This window comes from Neolamprologus multifasciatus, chromosome 17, assembly GCF_963576455.1.
Source record: "Neolamprologus multifasciatus chromosome 17, fNeoMul1.2, whole genome shotgun sequence".
Classification (NCBI taxonomy): Eukaryota; Metazoa; Chordata; class Actinopteri; order Cichliformes; family Cichlidae; genus Neolamprologus; species Neolamprologus multifasciatus.
This window is the reverse complement of record NC_140455.1, coordinates 23,415,110-23,436,008: the sequence shown is the minus strand read 5'-3', so window position 1 is coordinate 23,436,008 and position 20,899 is coordinate 23,415,110. Positions and strand designations below refer to the sequence as shown.

General features: G+C 39.1%; 1 protein-coding gene across 9 annotated transcripts in view; it reads left to right on the top strand.

Moving 5' to 3' along the window:
- The first annotated feature begins 4,038 nt into the window (after positions 1 to 4,038).
- The window catches only part of ppfia2 (PTPRF interacting protein alpha 2), a 186,274-nt gene continuing 169,413 nt past the window's right edge, over positions 4,039 to 20,899 (top strand). For 5 of the 9 annotated variants that reach the window (XM_085138671.1, XM_085138670.1, XM_085138669.1 and 2 more), the window contains exons 1-2: positions 4,040 to 4,380; positions 14,509 to 14,767. In XM_085138671.1, the coding sequence (XP_084994797.1) occupies positions 14,519 to 14,767 (249 nt within the window). In that variant the 5' untranslated portion in view covers positions 4,040 to 4,380; positions 14,509 to 14,518. Of the gene's footprint in view, positions 4,381 to 14,508; positions 14,768 to 20,899 lie in introns of those variants that run through there. The other 4 variants (XR_014870345.1, XM_085138665.1, XM_085138666.1 and 1 more) reach the window with 3 other exon arrangements.

Here is a 20,899-nt window from a genome sequence, read left to right as displayed (position 1 = left end):
GGGGCTACAACAGAGAAAAGAAGCATCTGACAGCATTCTCCCAGGTGGGATTTAGTGCCAGCTAAAGACCAAAACGAGACAGCAAATACCAAGCTAGTGCACAACGTATGTTAATTAAATATCCAAGGCAGTGACTGGCAGCCGAGAGATAAATCTTCCAGAATGGACCTTTTCCCAGAATCCAGGGACTGTAATTCCTGTGAACAGAAACATTGGTGCTTTTCAAGAGACATGATTATAGATCTAATGTAATAATCCAGGGAAACAACTGTTTTGCAACAGGAGGGGGGTGGGGGTGGGGGGTGTTAGTATACCTTTTTTAAGAGGCCTGCAACACAGTACAGCACATACAAGAAGCATACAGAATTCAGCACCATGGACAGTGGCATTAATCTCTGGGCAGTATACAGGCAGCAATTTGTCACGGGCCCACACTGCTGCTGTGAGAGAAAGTTAGAGCCTTAGTGAAAAAGTAGTAGGAAAGAGAGTTCTCAGACAGTGTTCAGTTAAAATATTTGACATTTAAAAAATTAAAATCATATTGCCATTGCCATTTTTATAGAATTATCTGAATGTTATTATGAAAAGCACCTGAGGTTTATTCAACTTTCTAAACAGTTTAAAAAAATACCATAAAGTACATCTTTATAAATATAAAACTATTTTTAAAAAAACTGTGGCTTGGGTTAAAATAGAATGAGCTTAGAATGGGACACTTTGTGCGTATCTGTGTATCTGTTTACACCAACTGCTTTGACTAAGCTGCTTTATAAGAAGACCTGGGTTTGACAATAGGTTCACAAACCAGTAAGTAAACTTTTATTACAAAATAGCGATAGCATTTTGTAATAATTAACAAAAACATAATGTAGAAGATATCATCAGAATATCATTGTTATTGGCTCTTATCATCTGTGATATGATACATAAAACAAGACACACTCACCAACCACTTCATTAGTAATATTTATTCAACTGCTTCTTAATGCAAAAATCTAATCAGCCAATTGCATATCAGAAACTCAGTGCTTTTAGGCATGTAGACATGTTCAAGACATCCCACTGAAGTTCAAACAGAGTATCAGAATGGGGAAGAAAGATAATTAAACGACTCTGAATGTGGTTGTTGATTGGAGACGGGCCGACCTGAATGTTTCAGAAACTGCTGATCTGCTGGGATTGTCCCCTCATGAAACATCTAGGGTTTACAGACCGTTGTCTAAAAAGCAGAAAATATCCAGTGAGCTGCAGTTCTCTGGCTGAAAATGCCTTGTTGATGTCAGAGGTCAGGGGAAAATAGTCTGACTACTTAGAGCTGATCAGAAAGTAACAGTAACTCAAATAACCACTTGTTACAACCAAGGTATGCAGTAGAGAATCTATGATGTTGCAAAAGGTTTAATCACCAGAAATGGACACCAGGAGACCAGAAAAACATTGCTACTGCAACATTTGGATGGTAGAGTCAGAATTTAATGTCACCAACATGCAGTATGCATCCATCCTGCGCTCTATGAAATGTTCAGGTTGTGGTGGAATGATGTAGGGGATATTTTCTTGGCACACTTTGGGTCCCACAGTACCGACTGAGTGACAGTTAAATGTCACACCTGTTGCTTACCATGTCAAACCCTTCAATACCACAGGGTGAAGTGCACACTGCTGCTTCCAGTAGAATAGTACACCATGCTGTAAAGCTCAGATCGTTTCAAACTGATTCCACTGTACTCAGTTTTTTCACACTCATGGCTATGCCATGGAGGCTATGCCATTTGGTCAAGGTTAATTCCTGGACAGGTAACCAGTCTATTGCAGGGCTAATGCAGCTAGGCAGACAACTATTTTTACTATTTTTACTCTTTGGTGTGAGACAAGAGGATAACCACTGCACCACCCTGCCACACTTGCTAAGAATAAATGGGATCTCCTTAAATCTATTAAAATATAATGAAATATTCATCTACATTCAATCTATTAAAATATTATGAAATAATTTAAAACATTTCTGTCTTTGTTTCTTTGCTGATATTTCAAAGTATTGGACATTTTAATGCCTGTTATTGCTTGTCCACATTTAGACTGACTTCTATATATTCAATCACAAGAAATCCATGTCCACTGTTTTATAGCCTGCAGCACACAGCAGTGTACATAGACAAGTAGAAAATAATGGAGAAATTCAGCGCCTGTGTTTAGTTTTTATTATTCATCTTTTTGTCAGTAATCCTCAACAATGGGAAAGAACCCCTCAGCATTTCTGACCCCAAACAAGACATAAAGGTTTAAATTAAATACACACAAAACACACACATTTTGATTTGTTTGTGCAGCAGAGGGCTGGGTCAAATATAGACAAACCTCTATGGGTTATTTTGACCTAGCATGTTGGATTGACCAACAGATCCAATTCCAGTGGTTTGATTTTCTAAACCATCTTATGGGAATTACAGACTTTAAGACGTGTAGGAATGAACTATAGTACAGTATAATGCGGTACCACAACCCAGGTATGTCCTAGTTTCTTTTCTTTCTTTTTTTTATGGTAAAACTAATAATTGAATAGCAATAACACTCTCCACTATGTATGAAAATATGAGCTGGAATGTTCATCCTATTTTTGTGCTTGCTCTATCAAGCCCCAATAGTTCTTAAGATGTTTTGTAGTGTTACAATAGTAATAATACAATAATAGTAACAATATCACCATAATTATAATTATTGTAAATATGAAAATAGGGAGTTTAAAACAATGACTCATAGACTCAGGATTGGTCAAATGTACATGGACATCCAGTCAATTTGAATACATGTAAGTGCTGAATATCAACAGCATCTTTATTTGTGTGCTACTGCACAATGAACACTAAGACATACTACAACAATGAAGACCAACACTGTTTTTGCAGTGTCGTCTTTAAATATTATTTCAAAATTTACTCCACGTTTCTTTTACTTAAAAAATAATGACCCGTTACAGGTTGAAATTCACATAAAGATCACAAATATGTGAACCAAAATCTTATTTTACAGTACCATATTAAAGACAAAACTGTATTAATGTTATCTATAATAACATCTATTTAATACATATTTTATCTGTTCCACTCTTTTGTAACCATCTTTTAAAAAGAAACATTTAAATAAGTTAGATTCTTCTCAAGTCTCTCCATCGTTTAAACTCACCATTTAATTTTCTTTTAATTCATCATTATTTATTGCGTTTAAAATCACCTGTACTTGCACAGTCATTTATATATATATATATATACATATATATATAACAAATCCAGTATTTATATTTCACTTTCAATCAAACCTAGTTTTTATTGTTTTTATCAAGCTGTTGTAACCCCGTGGTAACTTTTACTTAGCCCACCTTTCCCTGCATTTTTTAAGAACAGGGTTTTTTTTGTTTGTTTTTTTTTACATACAGTGTCTTTCTACAAGCAGCTATTACAATCTCTTGAACAAAATATTACTAAAAATCTGATCTGATCTGATTCTGTGAGAGAGTCCCTGATGAAAAGAAACAAGCTAGTGTAAATGTTAATGGCTTTTGTATTGGACAACAACTGTTTCCTAGGTAATTGGACAAACAGCCTTCGGGACTGAAGGCAGTGGTGGCTGACCCCAAGCATCTCCCAACTACAGCGTTTGGGAATCTGGCAAAGACCATCTGTGTGGCTGGAAAAGGTGAACACCGCTTCTGTTGGCATCTGCCTGACTGAAAAAAGGAGCTTTCCCCTGCCCTTTCTAATTGGTTGGCGGAACGCTATTTTACATTTTACAGAAGAACTCTCAGTACTAACAGATATTTTATCATAGTTTACTGGCATACATTGAAGATATTTCGCTTTTTCACATTTTATTTTAGTCAGGAAAAAAAATCTTACACCTATTAAATGTAGCAGGCTAAATCAAGTATTTTAACATGCTGAACACTTTTATTATTATTGTTGTTATTAGTAGTACTAGTCGTATTATTATAGGTCTGTACATAAAGAAAAGAGAATTGCACAGCTGCAACTTTAAGACTCCACACGCCTCCCCTCCGTCAGCTCCTACAATGGTCTTTTCCAGCTCCGCTTATCACAGCAGAATTTGTAACATGCCATAATTTCTTAACCGGTGCGTGTGGATCCCCGGAAATCAGATGTCACTACCCGACCCGGCTAATTCGGCGATCGTTCCTGCTCTTTTGTTTTTTGACAATGCCAGCGGCGGGGACCAGCCGCACCTTTAGGATCGTATCCTTGGCGTCGCTGGCTCTTTGCACTGAAGAAGCCTCCTAGGATTGTCCGCTTCATGGTATAGCTTGCACAGACTGCAGTTGTCATTGATCCGCGGCCAGAGCCTCTGCTGATAGTAAAGGAACAAATTGTGAGTATGCACACTGTTGCCGCCGGTATCGCAGTGACCTACATTGCCCCATTCCTTCGGGCTCAAGGTGATTTTCTGCGGTGCCCGTTTTATCTCCACAACTCTGGACTGATGGGGATGTTGGGGGGAGTAGTGAACGCTTGGTGCGGAAGCATACGTGATGTATATAATGTATAGATTTCGTGTGGTTGACATTGTGAAGCTCTGCAGGAGGAAGAAAAGAAAAACGGCCGGCTGTCACAGTGGAGAGACATAGCAGAGAGTTGAAGGGGGGCGGGATGCAGACTGAGAGGCTGGCATGATGTAATGCACTTGAGACAATAGCCAAGGATTCTCCCCAATTATCATTTCAGAGAATGAGGCGGAGTTGTTACAGTGGTGTCAAGACGCGATCAGCGCCGCAGTCAGGCCGCCTTGGAGTGTGTGTGTGTGTGCGCGCGCGTGTGTGCTTAGTAACCGCAAAAGGACGAGCTGTCACATGAGGAACAGCTGCCCCTCCTATAAACAACATTATCACCGGCTATTACAGAGATGCAAGGAGGAAGAAGGCATTCAACAGACTCCCCGTCATCCATCCATCTACCCACCTGCCTCTCCATTCACACTTTTTATCCTGTAAATGGATGAATGAGTGAACAGACACACTCACTCACACACACACATCCAGATGCTGGCTCACTGGTAGAAGGTTAATTGCTGTAGGCAAAGCTGTGATTTCCCTCTGATCTTGCCAATTAATATTAACATTTACAGGCGTGCACGGTGAAGAGATGTGACAATATTTGCATTAGTAGGAGTTCCGACTTGTGAAGCTGTGGCACATACTTTAAAGTGTGACACAGATACATTATGCAAAGCTAAGATGCTTAATTTAATGGGTTTTTTTTAAATAAAGTGTGTGACTTTCCAGTTAGGGACCTCAAACATGCAAATACGCCTTCCTGCCTAATATGGCTGGTGTGCGGGCAAAGCTTTTATTGCCCCGAGGTTTCATTGAGAAAACTGGCAACCTGTGGAAGAAGTTTTTATGTGCATAAAACGATCGTTTAAGGTCCTCTTTTAAAGCCCAGGTTTGACTGTCACTAAACGTTCGGTAATGAGGAAGGTAAAATGTTGCGGTGAGGCAGGTGTGGTGGTTACAAACGGCACAGTTCAAATCACCTCCAACTTGAGCTTTATTGCCTTTTTGTTCACCTCGATCAGTGCTCTTATTCAATCTCCATCGATTCATGGTTTGCATGACCTTGCTGCAGGGGATTGTGGGCGATGTTAAAGGCTACACGATGTCCTTTCATCCTTTCATGTGCATGCAGACTTATTTTCAGTTGAGCACACAACCAGTGAAAACACACACAGAGAACACCCTTCCCCCTCCTCACCCTCGCAGATGCTCACACTCAGGTAAAGTGTAGTCAGAGAAATGGAGACACACACACACACACAGACATACACTTGATGCTCAGCCTCATCACCCTTTCCCGGCCTTCCTAATGGCAGAAGGCTGGGTGTAACTCTACACCGACACCATCCTCCTCATCCCATCTCTGTCTCATTCACCTTTTACTACCAAAGCTTCACATGAGAGTATCAATGAGTGCTGAATACTATTTTTGTGATGTAATGTATTACAGTTGCACAAGCTATTCTTTATGTACTGAACAAAAGATTGTGGTTTGGACTAACACACTGTTTCAGGAAGCACAAGCAGCATTTGCTGGTAGAGTTTGTGACTATAATTCTTGGGATCGAGGCAGATGGGATTACAATCGCTGAAATGAAACTTACTATAAAGCTCAAGGGCTTGTTTGGAAGTGTGTTTCTTAAGGCAGGTAGCTTGTTCTCAGACTGCTGTGGAATACATTGATGTTACCAGGATATCCTCTCAAAAATAGTGGTACAGTAAAAGTCCATTTCTATATACAGGTAAGCTGAGTATTAGTATTAATAGGGCTAATTGTAGGACCTCAAAATAACTATGTGTGCTTTTTTGAGGGCCAATAGATGTCTGAAGTTGGTAAGAAAAAGGTATATTTTTGGACAATTTCATCTAGATTTATCAACCAATATAAGGAGACAGTCTATCTTTGTCCAAAAACAACAAGTATTGACAAAAAAAAGTAAAATATTAGTTTTACTCTTAGATTTTAAGGTTTTACTATTTACTGAAAAGGATTCAAACAAGTTTCACACAGTGTCTGTCGTGTATCTTGCATCAGTGGTTAAAGCTGTGGTTTAATTCCTGGGGCCTTTGTTCTCGTTGTGCCTGGTGGGTTTTCTCTCATTGCTCCAGTTTTCTGCCACAGTCCAAAGATGTGTGTTAGGTTAATTAGTGAATCTAATAGTATTATATATATATATACATATATATATATATATATATATATATATATATATATATATATACACTGTCTGTCTGTATTTTCGTGCTAAAACATCAGAAGCTGTAGAATCAAAGTTTCTGCAACCTGAAGTGTTCACATGTAGCAGAGTACTTTTGATTCGTGCTTATTCTTTTTGGTAGTGTAGTGTTGTATGAATATTACTAAAGATCTTGTTTCTTGTACATGTAGAAAAGGTATTTTTGGTTGCTCCCTTGTTTCCCGAGGGTTCTCCACAGCAAATGGATCCACAAATGGATGTTTTGGCAAAAATCTTAAACTGGATGCCCCTCCTGACAGAACTCTTCCATTTAATCCTGGCTTGGGACTGGCACTAGGAGAATGTGAGCCTGTGTCCCCTAAAGCTGGGTTTGTGGGTTCTCCTGGCTTAAAAGTGGGTATCTTTTGCATGTAAGGTGAATGTGTTACAGATGATTTATATTTCTGTGTTATATCTACGTTTATTTTAACCTCTGAAACCATACTCTGCTACCTGACATGCACCTCTCTAGAAATGAAACTGTATGTCACGTATATGCAGCCTGCAACTTTTGTGATTGGCCTGTTCAGTACTAGTGATTTCCTGCGACCATTTAATCACAGTTTTGGAACGGATCGGTAAGAGAATAACCAAAATAAGGAATAATAGTCATAGCCTCAATATAATTACTCACAAATGTCAGCAACCACCACAAGATAATTAACATATGCTGCTGCACACACATGCTTGAATGCTGACAATGGTGCCTTGTCAGTGCCGGAAATCGGAAATGGGGAATGTTCACCTTTTGAAATGTGTTTGTTGCAGTGGTAAGGCACAATTTGTATTCTGAAGGTGGACATTATGTATTTTCAGCTTGCATCGCTCTTTCCACATTTTCACTATGTTTTGGTGAATAGTTTGCAAATGTTTGCAGACATGCATGTCTTTCACCCAAACTAATGGTGACCACAGCAAACTGCTAGTGACTAAAATAATGGTAAGAAGATTTTCAGTGCCTTAACCACTACACCACAGTTTCTTGCTAATGTGACATCTAAATTCTACTTAAGCTCTTTTCAGAAACATCCTGGCAGGGAGATGCTGTATCAAATTAATGAATCACTTTCTCTCAGCCTACTAATAGATAAGTATAAAAAGTAGTAATTAACAAATGTACAATGTAACTTTAGTCTTCTTGTCAAAATTATTTAGAAACAATAAGCAGATATTCCACTACAGTAGATTCCCGAGGAAAAAAAAGTGTTTTGATGACAGATATTTTTTTCTGCTTTTCTACCTCTGAACAGTAGCACTTAAATAATAATAATAATTTACCTACATCTTCAGATGTCCAAATAGGGAAGTAGGCACCCTGTTTATTTAAGAAGATCAACAGTAGGGAGTTAACAAAAACGGGAAAATATCTTAGTTCTATAGCAGGTTATGACTGCTTCAGTGAATTGCAGGCATGTTGGTGTTAATATTTTCATACAAGAGTATGGCTTCTTCTTTCTATCAGCCCATCACAGCACCATCACTTGCAAAACCAACTAACCATGCACATAACATTTCTTCTGAGATGCCCTTCAATCGAAGACCAAGATTTTGCAGACAGCAGTCCTGGTGCATACTTGCAATTCAACTTGTTGAAATAAGCAACCACAGAACTCACCTCTGTATGCAGTTCTGATATAGTTTATCAGGAAGGTGTTTGAGACCCAGCAGGAATATATATATATATTGTTGTTGTTGTTAGTGATAGTTTTCACTCTGAAACAGAGGTGATTGATGCCAAAATGAAAAGTTGGAGTGGAACGGGGGCACCCTTTAAAATTACCACTTTGGAGCAAGAAATTATTTCAGGTTAACATCCAAGATCTTTACACTACAGCCATATTACTTTTGGTATGCCTACTGCAATTATTATAATATCCTGAGCAATCCTGTGTAATAGATTTAAATCGTTGTTTTCTTGACAGACTGTCTCTTGGTCGTCTGAAGTCTCCGTGGTACAGGGTGCCATATGAAGGAGATTTTCCAGCACTATGAGTGTACCATGCAATCTGGCCAGTTCCATTCACAAATATGCTGTGTCACTCTTTTCCCACCTGTCAGCCTGATATGAATGCCAAAATGGGAAAGAACGGCATGCAACAGCTTTCCCATTACCCATGGAGCTCATCAATCCAGTCTGTAGATGCACTTTGCTCATCTGCCCGCCAAGAAGTCAAGCACAAATATTACTTGAAAATGCAATCTGTCATAAACCAACTATCCTGTCGGCTAACTGCTTGATGTGCAAGTAAAGTCCATTGTCATTAAAACAAATGGTTGTACACTTGTATTCATATTGTAAGAAAATTAGTTTTAATAGGCTTAACATGTTGCTACAAATGTTCAAAGAGCTGACCTTACATTTCGTTTTTTTAAAAAGCCCATAATGGGTTTTTGGGCCTACTTTATTTTGCTTTACTCCTTTCTAAATTACCATTTCCTTGTTCAATGCGTTAACGCATTAGTAATTTCATTCCTAATGATAACAAGGCTTTAAACACACTATTAAATAATGCCGGTTTTATTTTAGCCTCTCCAAAATTAGCCCAACAAGCATAGAGTAGTACAGCTTATCTCTAAAGCCGCAGAGTGTCGTGTTCAGGCCGCTGTCTGTTCTGAACACGCTCACACTCCACATGTCTTTTGATGTTTCCCAGGTGGTGAATAGTGCTGAATTTGCCTCACTTGGCCATATACAGCTCTAGGAACACACTGCTGTTTTGTGTGCTGTGCCTTATCTACTCACACAATTGTTCCCATTAATGAGATTAACTGAAGACATTCAGGAAATTAGCTGCCGTTTGCTGATTTGTTTCTGCCAAAATGGAGTGATTCTACATAAGTGTCAAATTTTACATCTGTCCCATATAGATACAGTAATTCACTGCCTGCTTGATTCTTACTCAGGGGAATAATCTTGTGGCTTAACTTTGTTTTTTTCCCCCTGCTTGTCCATTTTTATTATGGGTCTTTGTAGATGTGCCGGAGGGTGAACTGCAATAGTTTAGATTAGGAATCGGTATGTCAGAGAAAATAAAAAAAGGTCTAAGGTCATTCAACAGCAATCACGGCTATTGTTGGACAAGCATATAATGGGCAATTCCAAAAAAAGCCATTTTTTAAAATCTTTTTTACTTAAAATGGCTTTTAAGAAAAATCTTTCTGCAGTATTGTGCTTTGCAGTGTTATCATTTAGCTGTCATTGGCAGCATGCTTCAAATAAAGTGCCAGCCGATGTCCTAGTGAGCCCACATTCTCTACACTTTGGAGGTGTTGCATCCAACAATTTCTGAAACAGACATCTGACAAACACATCAGACAGCGATGCCAGGTGAAGAGGTGAGAAGATGGCAGGATCTTAACTTCTCTGTCCAGCTTACTTTTCTGTGCACAACCAGTGAAGGCTTCCAAGGCAAGTCTCCCTCAAAACATCAAAAAAGATTATGGTTATGACAAAAACTCTGTTATGGGATGTAAAACTTGGTCTCAAGCTGTAGTCAAGAATTTGATGGACAAGGAGGGTACATATCCAGCTTTGTGTGGGTGTACTGTCTGCTAGGTTCAGCAATTTTGGCTGGATGTTGAACTTAGTCTCACACCTTAAACACAGAAGTTCTTGAAACTTGCAAATAAGTTACTGTTTTTCAGCTGATATGCATTGTTAGTTGATGAGCTGTTTTTGCACTTGACTTTTCTGGCCATCCGTTTTAACAAACTGCAGCCACACCAACAGTTTCTCCGTGTAAGCCAGTTTGAGGTTGACTCTGAGTAAAGGTTCAGAAAAAAAAGTTAGACCTAGTCCAAACTGTGAAAAATGGGATGCTATCAGCACACCCCATTTTTCACAGGTAGTCTGTTGCTTCCGCTGTTGGGAATTATTGATCAGTCCTGGAAGGCTTGATCTATAAGGTTGTAGTGAGCATATCGACCAAGCAATCGAACAGCAGACACTGAGACTACAGCCCTTCTCCAGGCTGAAGAAATGATACATGGTCCTCCACCAGTGTGATGTACAACACACAGCCCCTCCTGTAGTGACACTGTTAATTATGAATGCTTTATGGATACTCACCTGCCGAAAGGAACTAAGAAGGCTTAATTTTTCCCAACTTTTCCATGATTTTTATCGTTTTTAGCATTGCAATATCTTGTAGATGCAAGTTTGCTAAGTAATTTCCTCCCATCTAGCGCCAGGAATGAGCTTGAATGCCAATAGGCAGAGAAGGGGCTTTAGATTTGTTGCACTGATTGAGAAGAAAACCTCACTCCTACCCCCCTGAATAATTCATTGATTGGCATATGGCGTGTAGAGAAAAGCCAAATGATCCCTGCATGTCTGTCTGTGTGTATTCTTATTTCAACTGTAGTCCACAATGAGTTCAATTGAGCGTGTTCCTGTTCCCTCCCATCAATGATTTCTGCACACTTTTACCCTCACATTTAACCATCTTTAACCAGCTGCACTAAATTTAGTCACTTAAATGTCATCTGGTTCTTACAACACTTTCACTTAATTGCTAAAAATGTCAGTTTCTCTCCATAAGTATCATTCTGGCAGATAAAATCTTACATATTCATTATGACTATGACTATATAAGTGTTCATGACAAGGCATAGCCAGACATACTAAAGGAATTTGTGGGAGCTTTCCTGGTACACATTAACATAATGTGCTGTGATGTTTCATTGCACTGGAAATGAGCATAGAAAAACTATCAGTAGCCTTTCTGTCAGGCTTTAAGAATTATCTGTAGACCAAATAGCTGTTTTAATAGTGGTCAAATTGGCTTTTCAGTTGTCAGGAAATAGTACTGTCACTGCTAATGAGTGCAATCTAGACAACATGTGCATCCCAGCTGGCAGTAAGAGCTCTCAGTCCGGACATTCTTCACACAGCCCACTGTGGGTGATTATCTATTCAAGGGGAGTACACTAACTCTTACCTGTCACTGCTACTGCTTCACACTAGAGAGAGAACTAATAACTTGCTGCACAAACATGCCTTCCAATAGCAGCAAATACTGAGCAGCAGAGGAGCATTTACCCACAAAAAAAAAACACATTTTGGGAAAACTTTATCCATAAGTCATTGTCAACAGAATATGCTGTACTTTTTGGTCTTTTTCTTGAGTAAAACTAGAGACTGATCTAATGGCTTTTGAATGGAATAATTATCCAGATAAGTGTTGTACTGATTGATATGGTTCAATGTTTTTAAAGGTTGCTTTTTATTACTGAGAGCGCAGGGGAAAGCAGATCAGACAGTGCATTTTCTCTCCATATCTATTGATTTTTCATAGACAGTGAAATAATTTAAGGGGCAGTCACGGTGAGATCAAAGCATAAGGTGCAGGAACAGGACAAAAGGGGATTGTATGTGCCGTGAAGCAGAAAAAACATCCTCAGCACAATTTGCTTTCTACACAGCTTAAAGGAGAAATAAAGCGCCATCAAGCAGCAAAATGTGCCTGTTTGTTGCTGCTTTGACGAGACAAATGTGGTCGAGCCTAGGAGATTAACACCAAAAACTTAAAATTTTAGTAAACCTGAGAGTTAGGAGCAAGGTTTGAAACATTTTGACCATGGAAGAATCACTTGGAATCAATAAAAGTAGAAATTAGAAATAGAAATTAGTATTTGAGACTCTAATAGCCAATTGTATGCTTTGTTTTTGCACTAACGTGTATTGAGTCATAGTCAGATGAATTACCTTCTACTTAAAATGCGCCGCCGTTTGTCCTCAGTCTGTCCGCCAGCCGGCCTGCTCTCCCAAGCGATGGGTGGCATGCGCAGTGTGTCCAGCCAAGCAGCATGCAGGCTTCGGCTCTCTGGTCTAAATGGCCGCGGATGGTGGCTGAATAGTGAACTGGTGGGAGCCTGGACGGATGCCTGGAGAAGATATGGGAGACCCCATCTTACTGCCAGAACATGCTGAAACACAGACCTGGCATTGTAACCCACCCAGAGGGGACCAAGTCTGGGCAATAGGATATTGTTTTCTCACTAAATAAACCAAGTCTAGGACCAGACAATGAGAAAGTATGGTCTAGCACTGGAGCCAGAATTATCATTAATTTATAGGTATTTTGCATGTTGCTTCCTGAGTATTGCACAGGCTAAGGACATCTTTAAAGACTATGGGACATGGTTGAAAAACAACTGGGCCAAATTAGACTGATAACCTGTTAATTATATCTTTATAAATGCAGCTGATACCGATATTGTCACCACATAATGTTTGACCGTAATTGTCATTGTAGTTGCTATATTTTTTTATGAACAGTTGCACTTGTTGAGCTTTTGACTACTCCTACTACACACTTTTACAGTTAAGACGAGAATTTAACATGCATAAACACCAAAAACCATGTAACACCTGAAAAACATCTGCCACTGGCATGTTTTCCAGTATAGGCAAGATGGTGACCAGTAAGAGTGAGAAATGTGACGTTCTACACAATTTTGTTGAATACGATCATACCATGGGCACCTGTAGTGCACATATGTGCTAAAAATAATGGGTATAAGTACAGTAGGACAAGATTTGATATGCAGAAAATTGCTAGCGTAATACTAGCTTAAAAATATGTAGAGTTGTCGTTTAATGAGTAGCTAGCTGTTTGCTAACCTAGCAACCCAGCTGGTTTTAGGGACTTTGAATGTAAGATGTTAACCTACTGTGTAGCTGAACAAAACCCAGGTTATTATCAGTAGTACATGTCTTGTTTATAACAATAAAATATATTTATGTAAAACAGTTATATTGCTGTAAGAAGGTATAGGCCTTTTCCTAACCTCTTGTAGCTAACTTTATTTTTTTAAGCTGACTTCCAACCTTGATAACCTCAAGGCAAAAAATGACTCTTTCCACTCTATAGGATTAAAATTGTAGAAAGTCATGAGACGTTAGCAATGAATAATATCATTCAAACTTATAATTTTCTTTCATGGTCTGTGTTGAACGGGCCTTTCTAATCTGTGTGGCACTGAGCTACAAAAATACAGTGACTTCCCGTGGCTCATTTCTTCTTTTCTTACTTACCTGCAGTGATGCAAACATAACTTTAGCTTATGAACCGACCTGGACATCCGTTAGAATGATTCCTGAAGCTTTCTAAAAACCCTGAGGGGAGCTGGAATATTGCTTCACATATCCACTATAGCATAGATATGGTGTATTATGCAACTTGATCTGGGCTGGCCCATTAAACAGCACAAGCGTGAAATCTAGGGCAGAACGCCCAGCATCCCAAGACGTGTCTGCAGCTTTGAAACGCCGGGGTGATGCTGAGCCAAGCTCCAACTGTGTCAGGCCCAGTCACATGCACGCAGCCATACAAACAGAAGTGTGTGGATATTTACACAGAGGCATGCGTAAAAACAGAAGACATGGACAGACATGTTTGCTTTCCTATATACCCTGCTTTATACAAATACTCATCGTTCCTATGAATTAGAATTTGGTTCTCATCCATGCACAAACCCACTGTTATTATGTCTTCTTTCTTTTCTTTTTTTTTAACTACAATTTTATTATTAGATATGTGTGGGTCCAAAAGGGAGTATGCTGCCTCTTATTTGAAGTTGTTCAGCAACTGTATTGTAATATGGGTGACAGTTTGTGTATGTATTATATGTAATAAACAAAACTTAATTGGAAAGTTCAGAGTGTAAATTGCCTATTGTCTAATTTCTGGTTTTTCGTCTCTTCAGCAGAGCAAAGATGATGTGTGAAGTGATGCCCACGATCAGCGAGGACACAGCTCTGAGCCAACGTGGCTCTCAGAGCAGCGCCTCAGACCCGGACTCACATTTTGAACAGCTTATGGTTAATATGCTGGACGAACGGGACCGGCTGTTGGACACATTGAGGGAAACTCAGGAGAGCCTCGGTCTGGCCCAGCAGCATCTACAGGACGTCATCTATGACAGAGACTCGCTGCAGCGGCAGCTCAGCTCTGCCCTGCCACAGGTGAGCAGCTTAAATCCTTGTTTTCAAAAGGTTTTTTAATATTATTGTGGAATCTTTGTATCCTTGACTTTTTGAAATTGCTGATATGACAAGAACGAAGGATTGACATGCAATTAAAGTAGGAAGCTGGAATAATGATGTGCTTACAAAGGATGTGTTGTGACTTCCACGACACTGGGATTTTGTCTTTGACTTATTTTATGTGTGTTTTGTCTTAAAGTTGCTATAAAATTATTAAAATATTGTCCATCTAAACTTTATACTTTCTAAAATTTTCTTTGGTTTTATTGTTTTAGTGTCCTCTTCACAACACAACCTAATTCCCAAACAATAAAAAAGGCTGATTGCCAATGACTTGGGCTTTATTATTGTAAGGCAAGTCAAATACAAAACCTTTGGTTAGTTTTATGAACAATTACTTGGGTTAAAACGGACCCTTTTACAAGAAGGCAAAAGTCGCCTACCTGCATCTTTTTTCTTTCTTTCTTGTTTTCTTCATTGTCACAGAGAGGCGTGGATGCTAATCTAAATGTATGCCTAAGCTGTTTTTTAACCATCAAATCAATGTCTTATCTCTGACTTTGTAAACAGTGTAGAGAAAAAAGCGTGCAAACGTCCAACTCTCATGATTGATAGAGGTAACATGCTGACACATGCATTTCCAGTGGATTATACAAATAAGAAGTACTTTTCAACTAAAACTGGTTTTGGAACAGGTCTTGACGACAATACTGCCTTTCAAACATTTGTCATTTCATAAGACATTTTGCACATACGCAGTCATTCCCGACATAAATCAAACTTCACCCTCTCTTTAAATTAACCACTATTATCGTTTTTCATGTTGGGCACCTGTTGCATACAGTCATGTGAAAAATTAAGTACACCTCATAGTTCAATAGCTTGTAGAATCACCTTTAGCAGCAATAACTTAACAATCCTCCCATAACGGCATTTTCTGTATGGCTTTCTCAGTGTTTCACATTGTTTACGGAGGGATTTTCACCCACTCTTCTGAACGGTGTTGCTTTACTTTATTAAAGTTTGTTGTTATCCATTTATGGGCAGCTCTTTTGAGGTCCTGCCACAACATTTCCATTGGGTTGAGATGTGGACTTTGAGTAGTCAAACTTGTTGATGATCAGTTAATTAAGTACATTTGATTAGCAGCACCTGGCTGCTACTTACTGTCTTAATTCCTATGGTATCAGTAAGGGTATACTTAGATTTTACAGGACTGTGAAAACTTGTTTTTTACATGAATGTAGAGTGTGGCTGTATTGCTTTTTATTTGCCTCACAAATTGTAAAAAAAAAAAAAAAAAAAATTATATATGCCTCCCCAGCACTGTTTATTATTCAGATGAGATAATTATCTTTTAATTTGCAGAGCAGCACTTCATTATGCTTAAATGAACAAGGCACTAGTACTGTGTCTTGGAGTACCATATGACTCTCACAAACCACAAATAAATTTGTAATTTTAAATGAACTCAACACAGAGAGCTTATCAGTTTTAAGAGAATGAATTTAGTGTATTTGTTGCTTCCTGTAACTACAAGTAGGCCCTTTTACATGTAGATAATTTTGTAAGTACTTGAGAGTGTACAACAAATTGCATATTAATGGGTGCTACTGTGCTCTTATACTCACTGGTTACGGATATCTGCAGTGCTGAGTTTACCCAACCTAAATGTCTTTGATTGCATCAGCATGTTTGAGATAATTTAAAATTTCAGGCATAACCGAACATTCAGTGCATTCGCCTGTGTGGGTTATATGACAATGGCAACCTGTCTTGTTTGAAAACAAATCATCAAAACACATTTGTGAGGATCTTTGAGCAATGCATACATAGAAGCCCTTATGTAATGGTTCCTGCAGTAAGTGGAGATTAGCTAAAACTGTGTCAGTAATTCTAGTCACATGCCTTTCCCACTCTGTCTCTAAGAGACTCTGAGGGTTTGTCGGTAAAGAGGACTTTGTTCACAGGAGGTGCCAGATTTTTTTTTTTTTTTAATTTTTTACTTCTTGCCCCTTGGCCTTCAGAATAATTTGAATTAACCCATTTTCACCTTTTCTGATTCAGATCTCTGGACCATGTGTCCCAAGTGGGTAAAAACCTTGTTTTTACCAGAGTCAGCCTTTGCTATATTTGATCTTGAATTCATCTCAGAATGCAGGTTTGAAGTTGGGGTTATGTGGTCTTCCAGCTCATGTTTTAGCCTCAGGGCTTTATTCCACCTCAGAAGTTACACAGTGAACAAAATACACAGTTGAGAGAACCAGACAGACAAAAAAAGCAAAAGTTAGGCACTAGCAAATTCTGTTCATAGATGTTTTTGGGTTATTGTTTTTTTTTTTTAGCTTCTAGGACAGCCTACACACACTGAATAGAATAACAACAAAAGGCAACAAACCTACCTCTCGTCCCATATTTGAATGCATGTCTTTAGGCAGTCGTATATTTCTTCTCCATCCAAACATACTCACAATTTTTTTTTTCTCCAGAAAAAGCATCCAAGGTTGCCAAAGTGAAATAACATTTCAATTATCAGACAGTTTTGCTGATGTCCGCCGGCAGTAAAGTGCTACAATGATGTATGGGTTGTCACTGTGTAATGACAGAGCTGACACACGGTTCTGGTGCTCTTCCTGGCATCGGGATTAATTCAAATATCACTGGGATCTTCCTAGCAATGTCCTGGCACAAACAATTCTATTAATTATGTTGATGGGGTCTTTTTGGGCTGCCTGATATCAGCATTACTGCAGTGGTTCACGAAGAGGTTTGATAGACCTTGGCAATTATACAGAAGCATTTGGTGAAGGAAAGAGGTGCCCTGTTGTGCTCCTGTTTAATATGCAGCTGATAAGAGTTGTGCTTGCAGCTTCTGGCTTTTTGAGCAATAAAAATGAGATTATTTCAAAGAAGCAGCGATCACCTTTATTAAGGATGTCTTTGCTCTCGATTAGACCGAAATGACTTTACTGCATCTGACACTTCTTTTATAATGGGACTTCCCTAATAAAGATGTCATTTTGGGGGCCGGTAGTGCAGAACAATGCTCAGATAACCATGTAGTGGGATTCTTAAAAGAGGGCAATAGATAGCTTCCAGGACTTTCTCCATTTTGTGTGTGTGATTGCTAAGGAGATGATGAATGAGAAGAGAAAAAGGTTTTTTTGGTGGGGGGGCAAAAGTGGCCTCATTTAAGCAATAGGCAGGCTGTGAATGTGTCTTTACTGATATCACTTCTCTGTTCCTGAAGCCCAGAGCGCTGGCAGGATTAGATTTTGGCCCACCACAAACTTGCTTCCTCTTGTTCTTCTTTCCCTTTGTTCCTTCTCTCTCTGTTTCTGCTGTGGCCGCCTTTTTTTTTTATTGTTGTGTTGCACTTTGCCTTGCATCTCCCTCTTCTCCTCTGTTTTTCAACTCTCTCTCTCCATCCGAGGTCACGGCTTCGCTGCTCGTCATGACACTTTCGACTCATCGGAGTGACATTTGCCATCCCTGACGCTTCCAACAACACATCCCCGCTTACATGCATAAAAATTCGGCAGTACCCCTGGCCCTTCCCTGATATGCCTCCCCACCCCTACTGCCGACTGTCCCTTGTCTGTCCATTCTAGATTTCATCAGCCTGTTTTGTTATATCACAGTGAAATAACAGAGACAACCATTATTTGTTTGTCATGCACTCAGTGCTGCGTGACATGCTTTTTCTGCAAAGAGGCCTCTGCCCTAAGTGTCTTATTTAGGCAAATGCTTAAAAAAATGTTATTTTTCAGTTCTAAACAAGAAAAATCTAAGAAAAATATTCTGTCTAATCAACTACTGCAAAGCTCTAATTACAAAAGAGAACTTTTAACATTGCAATAAGTCCAAAGAAACCTTGTAAGTCATTCTCGTATAATAACCACTGAACTGACTGTTGATTCTCGTTGTGAATATGTTCCAATTCCTCACATGCTTCCATACTTACACTTGCTTTGGTGAATAAATGCATTCTAATTGGCAAATACAGTTACTTGAAGTGCACTACAGGTGCCCACATGGTGTACTGGTAACATTCAAGAAGGTGAATGTGGAATGCTGAATAAATTATTCTGTCTTCCTCCTATTACCCCCAACCGGTCGCAGCAGATGATTGCCCCTCCATGAGCCTGGTCCTGCCAGATGTTTCTTCCTGTTAAAAGCGAGCTTTTCCTTTCCACTGTTGCCAAATACTTGCTCAAAGCTGGTTAATATGATAATATGGGAATGGATTTAAAAAAAAAAGTTTTTTGTTTTGTTTGCTGAAACCATTATATCATCAAATAGCTAATATCACACAAAAGTTGGGCTCTAATATTAAATACACTGTGTTCTCCAAGAGAAATATGTGAATTGAATAACAGTCTAATAGTTGTTTCAGAACATCCTTACTTACTGTACTGAAGGTCCACAGGAAGCGGTCCATTTGCCGATTTATTGAATAAGTGACAGTGTTTGGAGCAAACACAAACATTTCATATCATATCCTCATTGATCTCTGCATGATACAATTAAAGTATGAATGCTTTTAAAGCATGAGAGATCATTTTCAACAGATAAAGGAATGGGTTTAACCTCAGCTACTTTCCTGCTGTTGATGTGTCACTCCGCTTGCAGTAAGCACTTTGTTCTTGCCTCTAACTATAAGCCTCTGTGGTAAATGGGGAGCACTGCTGTCATGTGAAAAGCCTCATATAGGTCCACATTTTGCATTGCTCTGTGTTGAATCTGGAGCCTCTTGAAAACAGAAATATTCTACACCAATACTGAATAAACAGTTTAAAAGAAAAGTGTTCAGACAACTCAAAGCCTGTAACACCATCCACATGTGAGCCTTCTCCATCCCCCAACAGTGCCTGTATTGTGACACATGCAGGGAAACTGGCAGACAGGCAACTTTCTCTGGAGCGCTCAGCTGTGCGTTACTGTACTGGAAGGACCCTGAGGGGCTGCGGAAGCCTTCTTCCCATGCTGTTTATTTACTTTTGCCAAACATGGTCTCATGAAGTCTGCTGTTGCTGCTGCTGCTGCTGCTAATGCTCTCCTAGCAGCTTCCAATCCTGCTAATCCTCCTCAATGGCACCAGGCTCTAGATTTCTGCAAATACAGATCTGGGTTGTAGTTATACAGATGTCTATTCGCGGAGATATTCTGAAAACAGAAAAAAATCATGTTTAAAGCTAAGCAGTATTGTAAATAAATTTCCTTCACAGTCAAAGGTAATAAAATAAATAATAAACTAACCTGCTGATTTTAAGATGTAGGGAAGTGAAAGAAATCACATGACGTGATGCTGTTTTAAAACATAAATATGAAGAGACATGCAATATTTTTTAATGCCAATGGAATATAGGATGAGACTATATCTTAAGGATCAGTGCATTCTAATCCCGTGCCATTAAATAAAGCCATTTTGTTACAAGCCACCTGCGTCTCACCATTACACATGAAGTGTCCTTTGGCATAGGCGCCTTGACGGACCATTAGCAGTATTATTGGCCATGGAGAGATTACGGTCATGGTTTACGGGCCTACAGAGCTCATGTTGGGAGGCTGGATGTTGTAGAAGTCACAGACTGTGGTTCATGTCATTTTTGGAAATCTGTGTTATGTGCTTGTCTCTCTCTTTTTTATTTTTTAAACTTTTGCACTTCACTCTCTGGTTGAATTCAGACACTGAAATGTACGTGGTTAATGTTAGAAAAGTTTCTTCAATAGTAACCCTGCATGTTTTAAAATGCTCCTCACCCCAGTGAGCTTTAATGTAACACCAATGGGTCCTTCACCAGCCTCTTGTAGTGTTGGCAATGGGAGACCTGCCTTACTATTGCCATTGCTAAGGGATAGCTTGCAGTGAGATAAATGAAGTACTGCTAAAACAGCAGTACCCCATTTATGCGTCTTTAGGCATGAGTTTGTTTTCTAGGCTCAAAAATAGCAACTCTTATACTAAACAGTCTCTAAGCTGAGTTCATTCAGTTCACTAGTCATCAATAAAAACGATATTTGCTACATTTGGTTCTCATATATTTTGGTGCCAATGTTTTTATTGTGTAAACATTACATTTTAATTTTTTATATCAGACACCGCGGCTG